The 14,938-nt window shown below is 45.5% G+C and overlaps 1 protein-coding gene across 3 annotated transcripts in view; it reads left to right on the top strand.

Annotated features, from left to right (window-relative positions):
• Positions 1-14,938, top strand: part of RTN3 (reticulon 3) — a 36,124-nt gene that overhangs the window by 15,781 nt on the left and 5,405 nt on the right. For 2 of the 3 annotated variants that reach the window (XM_073351803.2, XM_073351804.2), the window contains 2 exons: positions 12,967-13,174; positions 14,734-14,872. In XM_073351803.2, coding sequence (XP_073207904.1) covers positions 12,967-13,174; positions 14,734-14,872 — 347 coding nt within the window. Of the gene's footprint in view, positions 1-4,633; positions 6,926-12,966; positions 13,175-14,733; positions 14,873-14,938 lie in introns of all 3 variants that reach the window. The other variant, XM_073351802.2, reaches the window with a different exon arrangement.

Genomic DNA, 14,938 nt, shown 5'->3' with positions numbered 1-14,938 from the left:
AGTCACTTAGGTCTAGTCTACATTAGAAAGCTAGGCTGACCTAGCTACCTCGCTCAGGGATGTGAAAAAATCACAACCCTGAGACACTTAGTTAATCTGACCTAAGCCCCAGTGTCAACAGTGCTAGGTGGAGGAAGACCTTCTATCACTGTAGTTAAGTGTTTGCACTACAGTGTTTTAGCTGTGCCCTCTGTAGTGTTTCTAGTGTAGACATACACTTAGTCTCTCTAGGCTTCAATTTCCCCTCTGTACAATGAAGATAAGAACATTTCCCCTACCTCACAAAGGGGTGCGAAGATAAATATATTCACGATTGTGAAGTGCTCATATTAAAGAGATGAGAGGGCAATTGAGTACCTTAGACCTGTTTTTCGACTTTATAAATGAGGAAACCTGTTGTGGGATTCTTGCATCTTCCTCTGAAGCATCTGGACCCTTGGAGATTGGATACTGATCTAGATGGGACCCAGATCTCGTCCAGTTTGGCAGTCCTATGGCTATAACAGAGGAGTTGCATATCAGATCAGTATTCCCTAAGTGTGTGCTTGCCATTGCAGTTTAAACAGATACTAACAATTTTTCATATTTCCATAGAGAAGTTGGGTAGAAATGTCTTGATCCTCCATTTTGAAATAAAAAAGCAAAAGGAAACAGTTTTTTAAAAGGCAGCTTTTCATGCCACCTTCATGCATCATCAGTTAACAGGGACAGAGCCTCATTTGAGCTCAGTGCAAACTGGATGAAATTCTCTGGCCTGTGATACACAAGAGGTCAGACTTGATGATCTAATGTTCCCTTCTGGCCTTACTCTATGAATATTTTTTCCTTCAGTCTCTTATCCCTCAAGCCATAAGAAACATCTGAGTGTTTTCCCCTAGAAACTAAAAGATCACTCTCTCCAAGTTGCCTGACTTTAATATGGGTTTTGTAGTGTGATTCTAGTGTCTTTCTTTATGCATACTCTGATTTGGAGAATACAAGTCAATCACATATAGGAGGCCTGTGTTTCAGATGAACCTTTTAATTGTAGAGCCTTGTCTGTCTTTTGATGAAATGAACCTTTATAGATCCATTAGAACAGTGACTTTCAGCCTGTGGTCAGCAGACCCCCTGAGGGTCCATGGACTGTGCCTAAGATTTCCAAAGGGGTCCATACCTCCACTTGAAATTTTTTAGTGGTCCGCAAATGAAAAAAGGTTAAAAACCATTGTTCTAATGCAATGGTTCTCAACAGATTTACAGTTGTGGGCTGCCCCAGACCCCTAAGCCCAGCGCTCCCTGCCCAGAGACCCCTCAGAGTGGGGCCAAGAACAAACCCCTGGGCCTGGGCAGCCAGGACCCAGACCCCGCCACGCAGGGCCAGGCAGCCAAGACCCAGTTTATTTTAGCACACTGCGGGGCTGCAGTTGTGTGCTAATTGGGCCGCATGTGGCCCGGGGGCCGTGGGTTGAGCACCACTGCATTAGAATATACCAGCTCCATCTAATATCTCAAGTTCTAGCCTTAGGAAGGACAACGTTCCATCCCTGTACCTCCGAAAGCTGTTACATCTTGGCCAAGACTTCCAGTTGCAACGGTGACTGCCACACACTCTTAATCTAGAAAAGTCCTGATGCACCTTTAATTTCATGGCTGAATTCTGTCATCCTTTACCTTGTTACTTCAAGTCCTAACAGTTTTGTGTGTCCCCATGTGGGAGAATGCAGGCAGAGTTGGGAAGAACTTGTTACTCAAAAGTATGAGAAACATGCTGCATGTTTTGCCAGTGCTCTCCTGTAAAGAGGGGCCATTAGTGATCTACACATAGTTTTGTCATCCTACATTAGTAAACTTAGGAATTCATTTCACTTAAACCATAATTTTTCTTCAAAATGAGTACAGTTTTCCTCCAGATGAATCCAGAAAATACCTGGATGATGCTTTGTGTAGTAGTGGTCACTCTTCCAACTTGCATAGCACATTTTACTACTCTAAGGTAACAACTTCCTAGCATCAGAACGACATTTCCTGAATGTTGGTATTAAGTTTATAGGGCTACTGTGGAAAATGGCTGTTGAGGGTCTACCAGCTGAAATGTTAGGAAGATAATTTCAAAGTTGGGTTTTGAACACTTGAGGTGTTTCTCATATGGTGAGAAGTCTTGGGGCACCTTCTGAAAATGGGTAGAAATTCTGAATACTAAGCAAAATTCACAGTGACAGTCCTCTGCCAGGTTAAAAGCTCTCATTTGGACTTCAAGAGCATTAGGCTCTGAAAATCAGGCACACAGGAAAATAGTTTCTACTCCTTGTAGTGTAAGCTTGGTTTAGACAGAACCGCTATGTACAGGCAGCTTAAAACTTCAGGGCAGCTGCCCTTAAATCCTCTCATGCTCTGTCCGACCCCCTCCTCCTTGTTCAGGCTTGGATTCCTTGAACGTGCATGAGTGCCACACAGAATGAACTGGGTGTATTCTGTGTCATAGAAGTGTAGGGTTGGAAGAGACCTCAAGTGATCCTTTAGTTGAGCTGCTGCGCTAAGGGAGGACCAAGTAAAGCTAGACCATCCCTGACAGGTGTTTGTCTAACCTGTTCTTATAACCCTCCATTGATGGGGATTCCAAAACCTCCCTTTGAAATCATGGGAAGCTATGTTTCCTATTGGCCATCTAAGAACATAAGAGTGGCCTTACTGGGTCAGACCAAAGGTCCATCTAGCCCATTGTCCTGTCATCTGACAGTGGGCAATGCCAGGTGCCCCAGAGGGCTAGAAGATAACTTACCATACAAAAAACCTTTCCCTTTTAGGATGCTAGTAATATTTTCATATAATTGTAGCAAGCCCTGTCAATATCTACTGCTGCACAGAGCCTGCACAGCAAGCAGGCCGTATCCAAATACATTACTTCATTTGTGATCCTGCTGGCAATGTTAACCCTATATTGGAGACTAACTTTCATGTGTGAAGCTGTATATTGCCTGAACTGTGAGTGTGGAGCAGCGTAAAGCATACTTACATCAGATTAGACGTTCAGAATATCCTGACAGATGTTCCTGGACAAGCTAGAAATATACATAGTGTGCTTTTAAAAAAAAATCTATGTTTTTGCATCTTTCAGCAGAGAGGGAAGTGGGTATAAGTGACCATTTTCCAGACTCAACAGATCATATAACAGATAGTAGAAATGAATGTTATGTAGGTATGAGCTAAACTATTAAAATAAATTGGCCATTTATTTTTCCAAACCCCTTCTTTGAAGTGTTGTGTTGGGAAGCCTGTTGTGGTGGTGGTAGGAAAGTAGTCAGTTTCATCGCAGGTGTCCTCTTAGCATGTAGGTTAAGACAGATCTCAAGGGTTTATACCTTGTTACATCTGTGTTCAGTATGAAACAGCAACATGTTTTAATGTAAATAACTTAATCAGAAAGTGGACAGCATTCCATGTGAAATCCTAACGGTTTTGCATTGAGCAGCCTTCTTCTATGCTGTGCTTTTCAAAGCATGCAGCACACATTTTCCCAGGCACTTGCTCTGATTCATCTTGTATGAAGTTGTTTAGAAGCTGATCGACATGGCTGAATCGCTAAGGAACTGCAGCCACATAGACCCAAATTGTGCCTGAGGCACACTCTCTCCCACCTGCAAAGGGATTGGCCCAACCTCTGCTCCTTTCACAATTGTAATTCTGTTTGGAGGGAGTGTCTCTACACTGCATGTAGCCCAGACTAGTTCCGTTGGCAGTGCAATCAGAGAAACTGCTCTGAGCGCATCTGCAATAACACTGCGTGAAGCTTTTATCACAGCACACACAAAGCTCAAGGAGACTTGAGTGATGGTAGGAGACACACCCTATAAACTCCCGCACTCTAGGCTGCAAGTGCTAGATGAGACACCACCTGTTGATGGTATAACCAGACTGCCTTTCTAGACACTATTGGGATGGGACTGCCATCCCAGCTCTGCAGGGTATGTTGCCACTAACGTTCTTGCGTCATCTCCCTCCCCCCCCCCCCCCCCCCGCTGCAAGAACAGGGCAGAACCCCACCCACATGCTTGAGTGGAGCAAGGGAGGACTAGTTGCCTTCCACTCCACATAGAAAGCGAACTAGAACGCACTCCTTCCATATACTGAGGTGAATAGTTCAGAGGCAATAGCTACAGTATTGACATTACAGTGCAGGTGTCCTGATGCTTTCAGTTTTTTTCAGGAGTCACTTTAATTTGCGTGATGGTGAATTTAGGCTCTTATTGGAACTGTACTATTTGTTTTGCAGTCCCATCAATGCCTTAAGTAGCATGCAGCAAAAAGTTCAGACACTTATTTTGTATTGCTATTGTTAACCCGCTCAGCAAGCATAAGTTCCTCCACCGCTGTTTTGCGTACTTAATTTTGCAGGCCTTAACACTCCCCTTCATGTGCTATGAAATCACAGCTCTAAACTGGCAGCTTGGAAAGTATTGGTGTAAATTGCAACCTCTTGTGTAACGTGGCTTTCCTGTCCTATGGCTGGCAGTTCCCTGCATGTTTGCCAAGGCTGGTGTCTCGGGTCTTGTCTTTTTCCCCCCCTAGATCCCAAGAGAGCATGTTGCCTGCTTGACTTTTAACTTGTAACTGCATTCTGTGAATCTCTCCCTCTCTCAAATCCTGGCCTCAGAGAGGACAGCTTCTCCTCTCTCTGATAAGGCAGCTTCAGGGATTCTGGGATCTGAAAACCAAACCCTTGGCTTGACAGCTCGGGCAGACAGCAGCAGAGAAATAGACAGCAAGCCCCCTCCCTCAAATGAGGTGGAAGAACTGGTGGTTGCTGTAGACAACAAAAGAATGGATAGCTTCCGTGGGCCAAGTGCCGATTCTGGAATAGAGGCAACATCCATTGGGTCCCCTGGGTCGGAAGGCTCCCCATTTTCTACTGGAGCAGAACCTCATTCCTACAGCCCAGTGATTTCAACTAGTTCCCCAGAACAAACGTATGTGAAGGGCACCAGTATCTGCCTGGCAGAAAATGGTAAGGCTGAACAAAGCAGACGTAAGGATAAAGATTTTATGGACCAAACCAAGAGTGTCACTACAGGCAGTGAATCCAGATTTACTTTCCTGATTGACCAGAAGCAAGATGCTGAGCAATCGCTGATCAAAGGTGTCTATCCGCAGTCTTCCACTCCATCTGGTGGAGAGACCACTATAGAAAAAGACTCTCCCGAATCGCCATTTGAGGTGATTATCGACAAAGCAACATTTGATAAAGAGTACAAGGATTCATTAATTAGCAACTCCAGCGATCTCAGTAGCAACTGGGTGATGCACAGTGAGAGAGAGCTTCTTACGGATATCCCAGAAGACCGTGTCTGTGAGTTCCAGGTGAAAACTCGTAGCGGGAACAGCATTCCAACAGGACCCGGGCTGTCTCGCCAGTCTTCAGGTACAACAGCTGCATTGGAAGAAGTGTCCAAATGTGTACGCGAGATGCACAGCTTCACAAATGAGCTGTTGAACTGGGACTTGATTCCTAAAGTAGAGCATTCTGACAAGATCGCTGAAACCTCAGACCTAACTGCAATGCCCTCCAAAGAGGTTGGCAGCACTCCTACGCAGCCAGCAGGCAACAGGACAGAAGCATGCAAAGCACCCTCCCCTCATCCTGTCGCTGTCAGTGTCCAGCAGAAAGATAGAGCATATACAGACTTAGCAGAGCCTCGATTTGAGAAACATGTTCCTCTGGACAAAGAAGCTGTTAAAATGAAGACTGCTTCACCGGCTGCAGTTGAACTGAAGGCTGATGGGAGCTGGCCAAGTTCTGGCCTGGCTGAAATCACAGATGCAGACAGCTCTGGCGAATCTGATGACACAGTGATAGAGGATGTGCCCGTAGATTTGGCCTATGGAAATGAGAAGCTTGTCCTTCAACCCACAGATAGCGGCGTGGCACCAGTGGAGAAGCTGACCTTAGCTCCAGTTACTGCTGGCAAAACAGGAGACTGGATAATTGCAGATAATGAAGAGGCACCTAACAAGCTGCACAAACACAGCAGAGACAGTCATTCACCCTCTAAGACACCAGAAGATAATCAGGGGTTCACGGATGAGTTTGAAACTATAGAAGCACATCCAGACATTGTTGGAGGGAGTCCAGTTGCTGAAGCAAAGCATCCTAAGTCGTCCACTGTGGACTTGACGTCTATAAATATGCAGCATTCAAGCAGCTGGGATCCAGGTCTCCTTGGAAAACCACTCAACACTGGTGAAAATCTCAGCATTTCTCCAACAGCAGCTCCACTGAAGGATCTTAGAAACATGCCGAACGAGAGAGTCCCCCTCTCTCTGCCCTTGGGTAATTTGGAAGAACAAGAGCATCCAGATGCCTTACGTGGGGAGAACTTTGTGGATTTCATGCGGGAATGCTTGAAGTCCAAGGGTAATGAGTCTCTGGAGGACCTGACAGAAACCTTCTCAGAGGCTGAAACTGCAGCTCTGAAAACCACTCCTCCAGGAAGATCTCTTTGTAAAGAAGAGGCAAATAGGTCAGATGTGAAAGTGGATGGTGATTATGTTGTGCAAAGCATCACTGATGACAAGGGCAGCTTCCAGAAACCTTTGTTCTCTCAAAGATCTCCCATGGTAGCTCAAGACTTTGAGCAGGAGCAGCTGACAATTAAGGCCCTCAAAGAACTAGGTGGAAAACTGGATGAGAAGCAGACTCCAACACAAAGTAAAATCTCCCCGCCGGGAGGGGAAAGAACAGCACAGGACCATGACATCTCAGCACCTGCTCAGAAATCTGCCTTGGAGAAGAGACCTCTCTGCATCCATCAGCAAACAGATATGAAGCCTGCCCCTACCACAGCTCACATTAGTACTGATGGTGAAATCCCCAAAGAAGCTGTCTGGGATAGTGTGGCTGGATCTCCAGTAGAACATGCCCTAGTGAGGCTACTGACTGGGTTTTCAGGTAAACATTTTATATTGGAAATACAATACCAGTCTCTTGTCCTTATTTGCTTCTCAGACACTCACCTTGTTAATACCCTTAGAAATCTAGAAATCCAGCAGGAGAGTGAGTTTGTGTGTGTATGGGGGTGGGGGGGATGTGAGAGAACCTGGATTTGTGCAGGAAATAGCCCAACTTGATTGTCATGCACATTGTGTAAAGAGTTGTCACTTTGGATGGGCTATCACCAGCAGGAGAGTGAATTTGTGTGGGGGGGTGGAGGGTGAGAAAACCTGGATTTGTGCTGGAAATGGCCCACCTGATGATCACTTTAGATAAGCTATTACCAGCAGGACAGTGGGGTGGGAGGAGGTATTGGTTCATATTCTCTGTGTATATATAAAGTCTGCTGCAGTTTCCACGATATGCATCTGATGAAGTGAGCTGTAGCTCACGAAAGCTTATGCTCTAATAAATTGGTTAGTCTCTAAGGTGCCACAAGTACTCCTTTTCTTTTTGCGAATACAGACTAACACGGCTGTTGCTCTGAAACCTAGGTTTACAAAGGAAACCAGCTAACTTGCATTGTGGGTATAAGAGCACATCTCGGGTTCTGGGTGGTTTTAATCATGTTTTCCTCCTTCCTTGAGAACTTTTCTTCATGAATGTCCATGTGCTTTCTACCATTCTCCAAACAGAGCTGTTCGCTTGCTGAAGTCTGTCTGTCTTGTAGTTGTAAATTATTTGAAAACATGCCTTACAGCGAGAGACTCAAGCAGCTCTATCTGTTTAGTTTAACAAAGCAAAGGTTAAGCAGTGTCTTGATGAGTCTACACAGAGAACAGAAATTTGACAATAGAGGGCCTTTCAGTTGAGCAGACAAAGGTCTGACCAGATCTAATGGCTGGAAACTGATGTTAGACAAATTCAGCCTGGAAATAAGGAATTAACCATTGGAACAATTTACCAAGGGCTATGGTGGATTTTTAAATCCACACTGGATGTTTTTCTGAAAGGTTTGAATCAGAGCAAAGGGGAATTAATTCAGGGCAGTCTTGTGGGCCTGCGTTATACAAAAGATCAGACTAGATCCCGGTGTTCCCTTCTGGCTCTATAATCTGAATCTACTGCTACCCATTTCTGTATTTTCTGAATGCCTTCCATGTAAAATCACCAATAACAATGTCCCAAGTGGATTGCCTGGAGTCTTGAGGTCAGAACTCTGCTTGGGGAATAATTTGGGGCATAGGAGGTTGGGAATAAAAGACCCACCAATGTCCATTCCACTAGTATTTCTGTGTTAATCCATATTACACACAAATCAGATGGCCCACTAGAATAGCAAATACTCAGGGCCACAAACAGTTCTTTTAATAACGTGAAGCCCCTGAGGCTTTTGCATCATGTGGTTTGTTTTCGAAATGTCTGCAAACACAAGCACCGATTATTTTATAAGAGATTATTGTGAAAATTTCTTTACAGAAGATAAAGGCTTGGCTTGGCAGGGAAGTATGTATTGGAAAGAGGCCTGAATAGAAACTCTGTTCACAGTTCCAGTGTGGTTATGCTGGGAAGATAAATTTCAATCTGGTTTTCAAAGCCCACTATCTAGTGTATGGACATAAAATAACAGGGGTATTGGGAAGAAATTTATGCACAGATTATAGGTGGGTTCAGTTAGTGTCCATTCAAGTGAATGGAATGGCACTGGTGACACAAGTAACATTCCCATTAATGTGAGGGGCCAGAGTCTGTTCTGAACAGTTGTTGAACTGCACTGAATGAAATTGCTTCTGTCTTTGGAGCATCAGTGTGACCAGTCCCTGTTTTGGTGTTCAGATGCTGGCTGAATGCAAGGAACAATTAAATACTGGCAAGCCGAGAGCGTGGTTGAGTCGACTGGAGGTAGGGCCCAGGATGTGTAATCTTCCTTTAGGGTCATGTTTTCAAAAATGTTAAGCTACCATATGTCCTTCCTTGAGATTCAATGGAAGCAGTCCTGGGAGGGGACAGTATGAGTTGGGAAAGGGTGTAAACACCAAGGACAGTTCAGTTATTTGGGAGGCTAACGGAGAGAAATAGGTTTCAAGGGAAGCAGTGGAAGACACATTGCTTGTCCTGGGCATTAGACAATACATAGTAATGAGCAAATCTGCATCCTGCACTGCCAGGGAGATGAGACCCTTCCATATCCGGTTCCTGTGAATCTCTTAAATCTTCTATTCAGCCCACAGAGGGGTATATTTTCATAGGAACTGGAGATAAGACTGCCAGTGTAGGAATGTTCATGCAAGAATACATTTCTGTGGGGTTTTAAATGACCTGAGTGATTTCCATCTCGTCATTGATCTTATGTTCACAAATGTAAGGTCAGGAATCCCACAGTTTTCTAGGGAAGTGAGGAAAGCTTAAGTAACAGAGGAAAGCCAAGTGGAAGTTGAGTTTAGTTTGACAAACATACTCACCTGAGGTGTGGGCAGGAAACAAAAAGATGCTGTTGTGTGAATACTAGTCCACACTTCGCCCATAGGCATTGCTTTCATCAAGTGCAGCCAGCCTTCACAGAAGTGAGGTATGATGCAGTTTTGTTGACATAAGAGATCCAGGTACCTCGTATGGCTGTTGTGCAGAGAGCTTTATCCTTGGATACTGGGCTAAAAACACATGTATGTTTGAGAGATGCTTGGATTCTAATTCCGGCATAACAGAGATGGCCTAGGAATCGCCAACCAAAATTCTCTGTGATGAGAATGTGACCAAGGCAGTTACACCCCCTCGGTGTATTTCTTCCTGCCCGTTCCATGGGAGGCTGGCTTTGTTCTCCTTTGTTCTAGTTTGGTCTAATACAGTGCAGACAAACTGTGGTTCTTGGCTTTCGCTCTCTCCAGCAATTTGGCTGGCAGAAGTGATTCCCTTCTGCATTGTTACATGTGAGATTGACAGTCAGGCATCCCTTTATGGATAAACTATTTTTCTGCAGGTCAGGAGAGAGCGACCCATTTGAAAAGAGTTTTTTATAAATTTATCTTTGGCCAGTTGCCAGGCTCCTTCGTAGCTCAGAGAGCGCCTCTCCTGTCTTTCACAGTAACAGCCTTGTGCTGCTTTGTAAATGCCTCCTCTGTCCTCTTCTGAGGGCTCTGGATCTGGCTGGGGACGAATTTTAAAGAACGAAGCAGACTCCATTAACCTCTTTTGGTTCCTGTGCAGTGTAGGAGCTTAATCCGAGTGGAAAGGGCTTTGTTTTGAACCAAAGGGGATTGAAGCATCTGCCTTCACAACCTGCCCTGTGCTCATAGTGGATATAGCGTCCTTGCTGCATGCTAAAGGAATTCAGGCTCCTAATATGCCTCCTCCCTTCCAACCCATCGCATTCATATTTTGCTTGGCTACAAGAATTCAAGGTAGAATACTGTACACACATGAAGGTGCAGCTGATTCCAGCCTATGATCCTCAGACCAGCAGGAGGCTGGGGATTGTAAATAGGCAAGCAAAGATAGCGCAATCAGATGGAGCCAAAGTCTGTTAGAGATTCTGGAATGTTTCCTTAACCTCTGATCTGAGTTATTGCACTTCCCATGTTCATCGTAATTCATCCATCAGCCCTGGCTCTTTTTCCTTAATGCTTGCACAACGTAAAAATAAAATTACTAAATCTGCCGCAGCCTGTAATCTGCCTTCAGCAGCATTATAATTCAAACCTAGAGATCTTAGATTGTTCTCACTTCCTCTCCTACCACGCTTCCCTTCTGGCTGCTCTGACAGTTACTGAAAACCAATTATGCCAAGCTGCTGGTGCAGAAACTGCCTGGGAGAGGAACTTGAGAAAATGGACACCCTTTATCCTTTTCCAAAACAACCAGACGGCTAGCTGTCTGCTCGGTTTCAATCTCAAGATGGCCAGAAGGGAGAGTTTGGGGGTTTTTTGTTTTGTTTTGTTTTTTAACCACACTGCCCCACACACTACATTGCTAGGTCTGTTTTTAAATAAGCTGCCGCACTAGCGGGGTTCAGCTCTGGATATTTAAACAAAACAAAAAACCTTCCCCCTCAAAGTTGAGGCTTCACCAAACCCTTAAACTTCTCTTAAAGCAGCAATGAAAAACATGGGGTAAACCCTGGAAATTCCTCCTTTTCTTTTTGTTCTGCCTGGAGTAGACTTGAATCACTTTCTTGCAGAGTTTGAGCTGGGAGCATGGATTAGGGCCAGTATTACTGGGAGTGGTGCTGGTTGACTGGCTGCCCAATTTTCTTCTACACTACTCCCCCCTTCCACACCCCACACACACACACCTCCCAGCAGCCTGTCTCTAGTAGAATAAACAGCAGGGGAAAACCAGTTGGGGACTGCTGCAAATCCTTCTTCAGCTTAGTGTTTTTTCAGTCCTCAGGCTGCCATTAATGACAATGGCTCCCTCTTCTAGCGGAAGCAGGATACTGCAGGCAAAGCAATTAACACCCAAATCGTGCCTCTCCTGTCTGGTGACATTATTTACGAGGGTTGGAAAAACAAAGCCCTTCGAATCTAGGGAATACATAAAGGGATCTGCCTTATTCTGAACTGAGATTAAACCCTGGGCTTGGACCAGGTTCCCTAATTGCAGTTCTAAGCAGCTGTTAAAGAAGTGAGCTTATTTGTAAAGTAGAGCTTTAGAGAGCAATTTGTGGTGCAGAAGTTAGTCCAAAGATAGTTGCAGATGATGCTGTTGCATTGTAAGTGGAACATGTCACCCATGTTATCAGTACTTCGATACCACAGCAGTGGGCGCTGTGTACGCACCGCAGACCCCGCTGTGGATTTGGTGATGGGTAGGGGCTGATGCTTCCAACACCAGCGTGTGGTGGCTGGGTACTATGAGAAGGCTGCCTAGGTGTGATTTAACCTGGTGTGTGAGCTTTGGGGAAAGACCAGTGTTACTCGTCTTCAGTCCCCCTGGGGTAAACATACAATGGATTGCACTGAAAATGAGACCGGAGGGAGGGAGGGAGGTAGTGTAGTAGGTGGACTGTGATGACTTCATCCTAGCTAATGGACATTTTGAAGCTACTGCAGCTGTGTTTCCAGTCTCTGGAGCTCGGCTCACTCAGTTCTGCTCTGTGTGTCGCTTTTGCTAAGACTTGCTCAGCACTAAACAAGCTCCTCTCATTTTACAGTCAGTGTCCTTGACTGCTAGCCTTCCTCCATTCGGGTGACCCCCTCCATCATATTTCTTGGTGCATCACTGCATGGCCTTGCTCTTTAACCCTCCAGCAAAATCAGAATGCTGTGTTGCAATATCCCAACCATTCCAGGGCCTTTGAGGCACAGGGCTGACTTCTTGGCACATTCAGGCTTTGAAGAAATGGATGTGATGGAAGGGAGCGGCCCTTACTCAGACACAAATCTTCAGTGATAAAGGAAATGCTCTCCATGCAAACTTACATGCTGTTTTTAAAGACTTGATTTTAATCCGTCACTGTGACTGACAAGCAGGCATTTTCCTGCTCAGACTGCGTCTCATGACAGCTTATTCTGGACAGTCCCACTTCTCTGACAGGGTAACGCTGCCTAGCAGGAGCAGAGGATGGGAGGTTCCCAGCTGTGCTGCTAATATTGCAGAGTGACTTCACACAAACTGCTTAACATTGCCACTTCCTGGGTGTGAAGCAAGGCTCATGCTTGCTTCTCTCCAGTGGGGCTGAGTATTTGAAAGCTAAGAGAATTCCACTTGTCTGGCTTTGAGCCCATCCCCTGTGTTCTGTGAGATATGTTGTATTGAGACTGGTTACCTGGTGCTAAAAAAACACTAGTTGAAAGGATTTTCCTTCTTGGCTTTCTTAAAGAAGCATACACCTGTTGAATGCATTTGCAGATATGTAACCTTAATGACTATGATTGGGCCTCTGGCCCTGTTGTCCATAGTGTATAGTGCAAGGGAACCTATGCAATAGGCCAGTAAAGCTACATCAGAGTGAGGATTACTTAACAAGGGCCTGTGCTGGATCCCCCACAGTCCAGCACTCTCCACTGCTCTGTTACCCCTGCCTCCATAACGTCCCCTTGTTTTGTCCCTTTCCTTGGCAGTGCACGATCTAATCTTCTGGCGGGATGTGAAGAAGACAGGCTTTGTCTTTGGCACGTCACTGATTATGCTGCTGTCTCTGGCCGCCTTCAGCGTCATCAGCGTGGTTTCTTACCTCATCCTGGCGCTGCTGTCAGTCACCATCAGCTTTAGAGTCTACAAGTCTGTCATCCAGGCCGTACAGAAGTCTGAAGAGGGACATCCATTCAAGTGAGCCAATCTTTTGTTCTTAGAGGTGTGGCCGTTGGATTGCCCTTCCAGTTACATAGCTAACTGGAATGACTTGCCCTGAGCTCTTTAGCATGTCGTAGCACTGGTATAGTGGAAATAGGAGCAAGATAGGTCACACAATATCATGTTCCCTTCTGTTCTTCTGGTTAATCTGTGTCCTGTGCCAGGAGAGCGACTGCTCTGCAGTTCATGAGCTAGGTACCATCCCACCCCACCGGAACCATTGCACATAATGGAGTGACTTTGTGATACTAGCTATCTGTGCCCCCTGCTGGAGTAAGGGCTTCTAGCAGCATCCTGATTGTTATACACACAGCAAGCTTTAATGGGGGCAACAAAACTACTTAAACGTAAACTTGTTGGGGCAGGGACTGCCTTGTAATGTGTATTTATAGTGGGGTCACAATCCTGACTTGCAGTCTCTTGTGGCTACCATAATCAGGCAAATGGCTTAGGGTTTATCTAATCCTGAAAATTAATCTGAAATAAAATCGGATGTGAATTTGAAGCAGATTAGGAACAGTTAATTTGGAATTTTGGAAGTGGATTAAGATAATTTGGAGTAAAGTGCTTTTATTCCAGAATCAGAGCATCCATGCAGGTAGCTAATCAGGAGTAGTTCCCCATGTAGACAAGCCCTTACTTTGCCAGTGGTTGCAGCAGAGAAGATTCCCAAAGTAATTGGTGGAACCTGTGGCTTTAGAACCCAAACAGTGGTGGTGTCCATATTATCCATTTTATATCATTGTGGTACTTAGACGCTCCGGCCAGGCTGGGCCCCCTTCTTCTAGGTGCTGTACAAACATTACATGACTGCCCTTGCCCCAGAGTGGACAATTTGTGATCTCCTTTCTCACAAATACCTCTCAACATCAATATTCATGTCAAGGCCACAGTGAAGGGGTCTGTGCATAAACAATGCGAATGTCCACATCCTCCAGGGAAGAACTAACTGGATTGGAGCCACACAATTCTGGAGATTCACCGTACTGGGATGTTCTTCCACACTAATCCTGCTGATGGCACTTCAAATGTGGCAGGCGCTTCCAAAGCAAGTGTAAATGTGTTTGAAGACCTCTCCTTCCCTCAGTTATCACTCAGGATGGTGCTGTCCCAGTTCCCCACCACTGCCCTTTCTTTCACCCTATCTGGTTCTCGTAGCAAATGTACCGGGTTTGAACTTCCAGGGTCAAATCCCAAAGAATTTTCCCTTTCCTCCTGGCTGTGGGCCCTGCTCAGTGTTGTTCTCTGCTCCTCATGGAAAGCATTGGAAGGAGCTAGTCCATTGGGGCTTCTTACCTTGTTAGTCCTCTCTGAGTAACAATGCCCTGGACATATCATCTGTGAGGTTTAAACTTGAGATCTCTGAATCTAAAAGGATGAGGCTGTACTGCCTGAGCTAAAGGATTCATTAGCCCATAAGCAACAGCACACTCCTCTACCTCTGCGCATGATTTGGCACTGAGGGCGGGGGGAGAGTCATACTGATAGCACAGGGCTGACGTCTCTCATTGGGTGCAATTCTCTTGTTCTTCCAGAGCCTACCTGGACCTAGATATCACGCTCTCTTCAGAGGCCTTCCATAACTACGTGAATGATGCAATGGTGCACGTCAACCGAGCTCTCAAACTCATCATCCGCCTCTTCCTGGTAGAGGACCTGGTGGATTCCCTGAAGGTTAGTGGGGGGGGGGGATTCCCTAGTGGCAGAGGGTATTGTTGGGCAGTGACTCTTCAGGAGGGA

This window comes from Lepidochelys kempii, chromosome 7 (assembly GCF_965140285.1).
Source record: "Lepidochelys kempii isolate rLepKem1 chromosome 7, rLepKem1.hap1, whole genome shotgun sequence".
Taxonomy (NCBI): domain Eukaryota; kingdom Metazoa; phylum Chordata; order Testudines; family Cheloniidae; genus Lepidochelys; species Lepidochelys kempii.
Note: the sequence above shows the minus strand (reverse complement) of the source record. Positions and strands in the feature narration are given on the sequence as shown.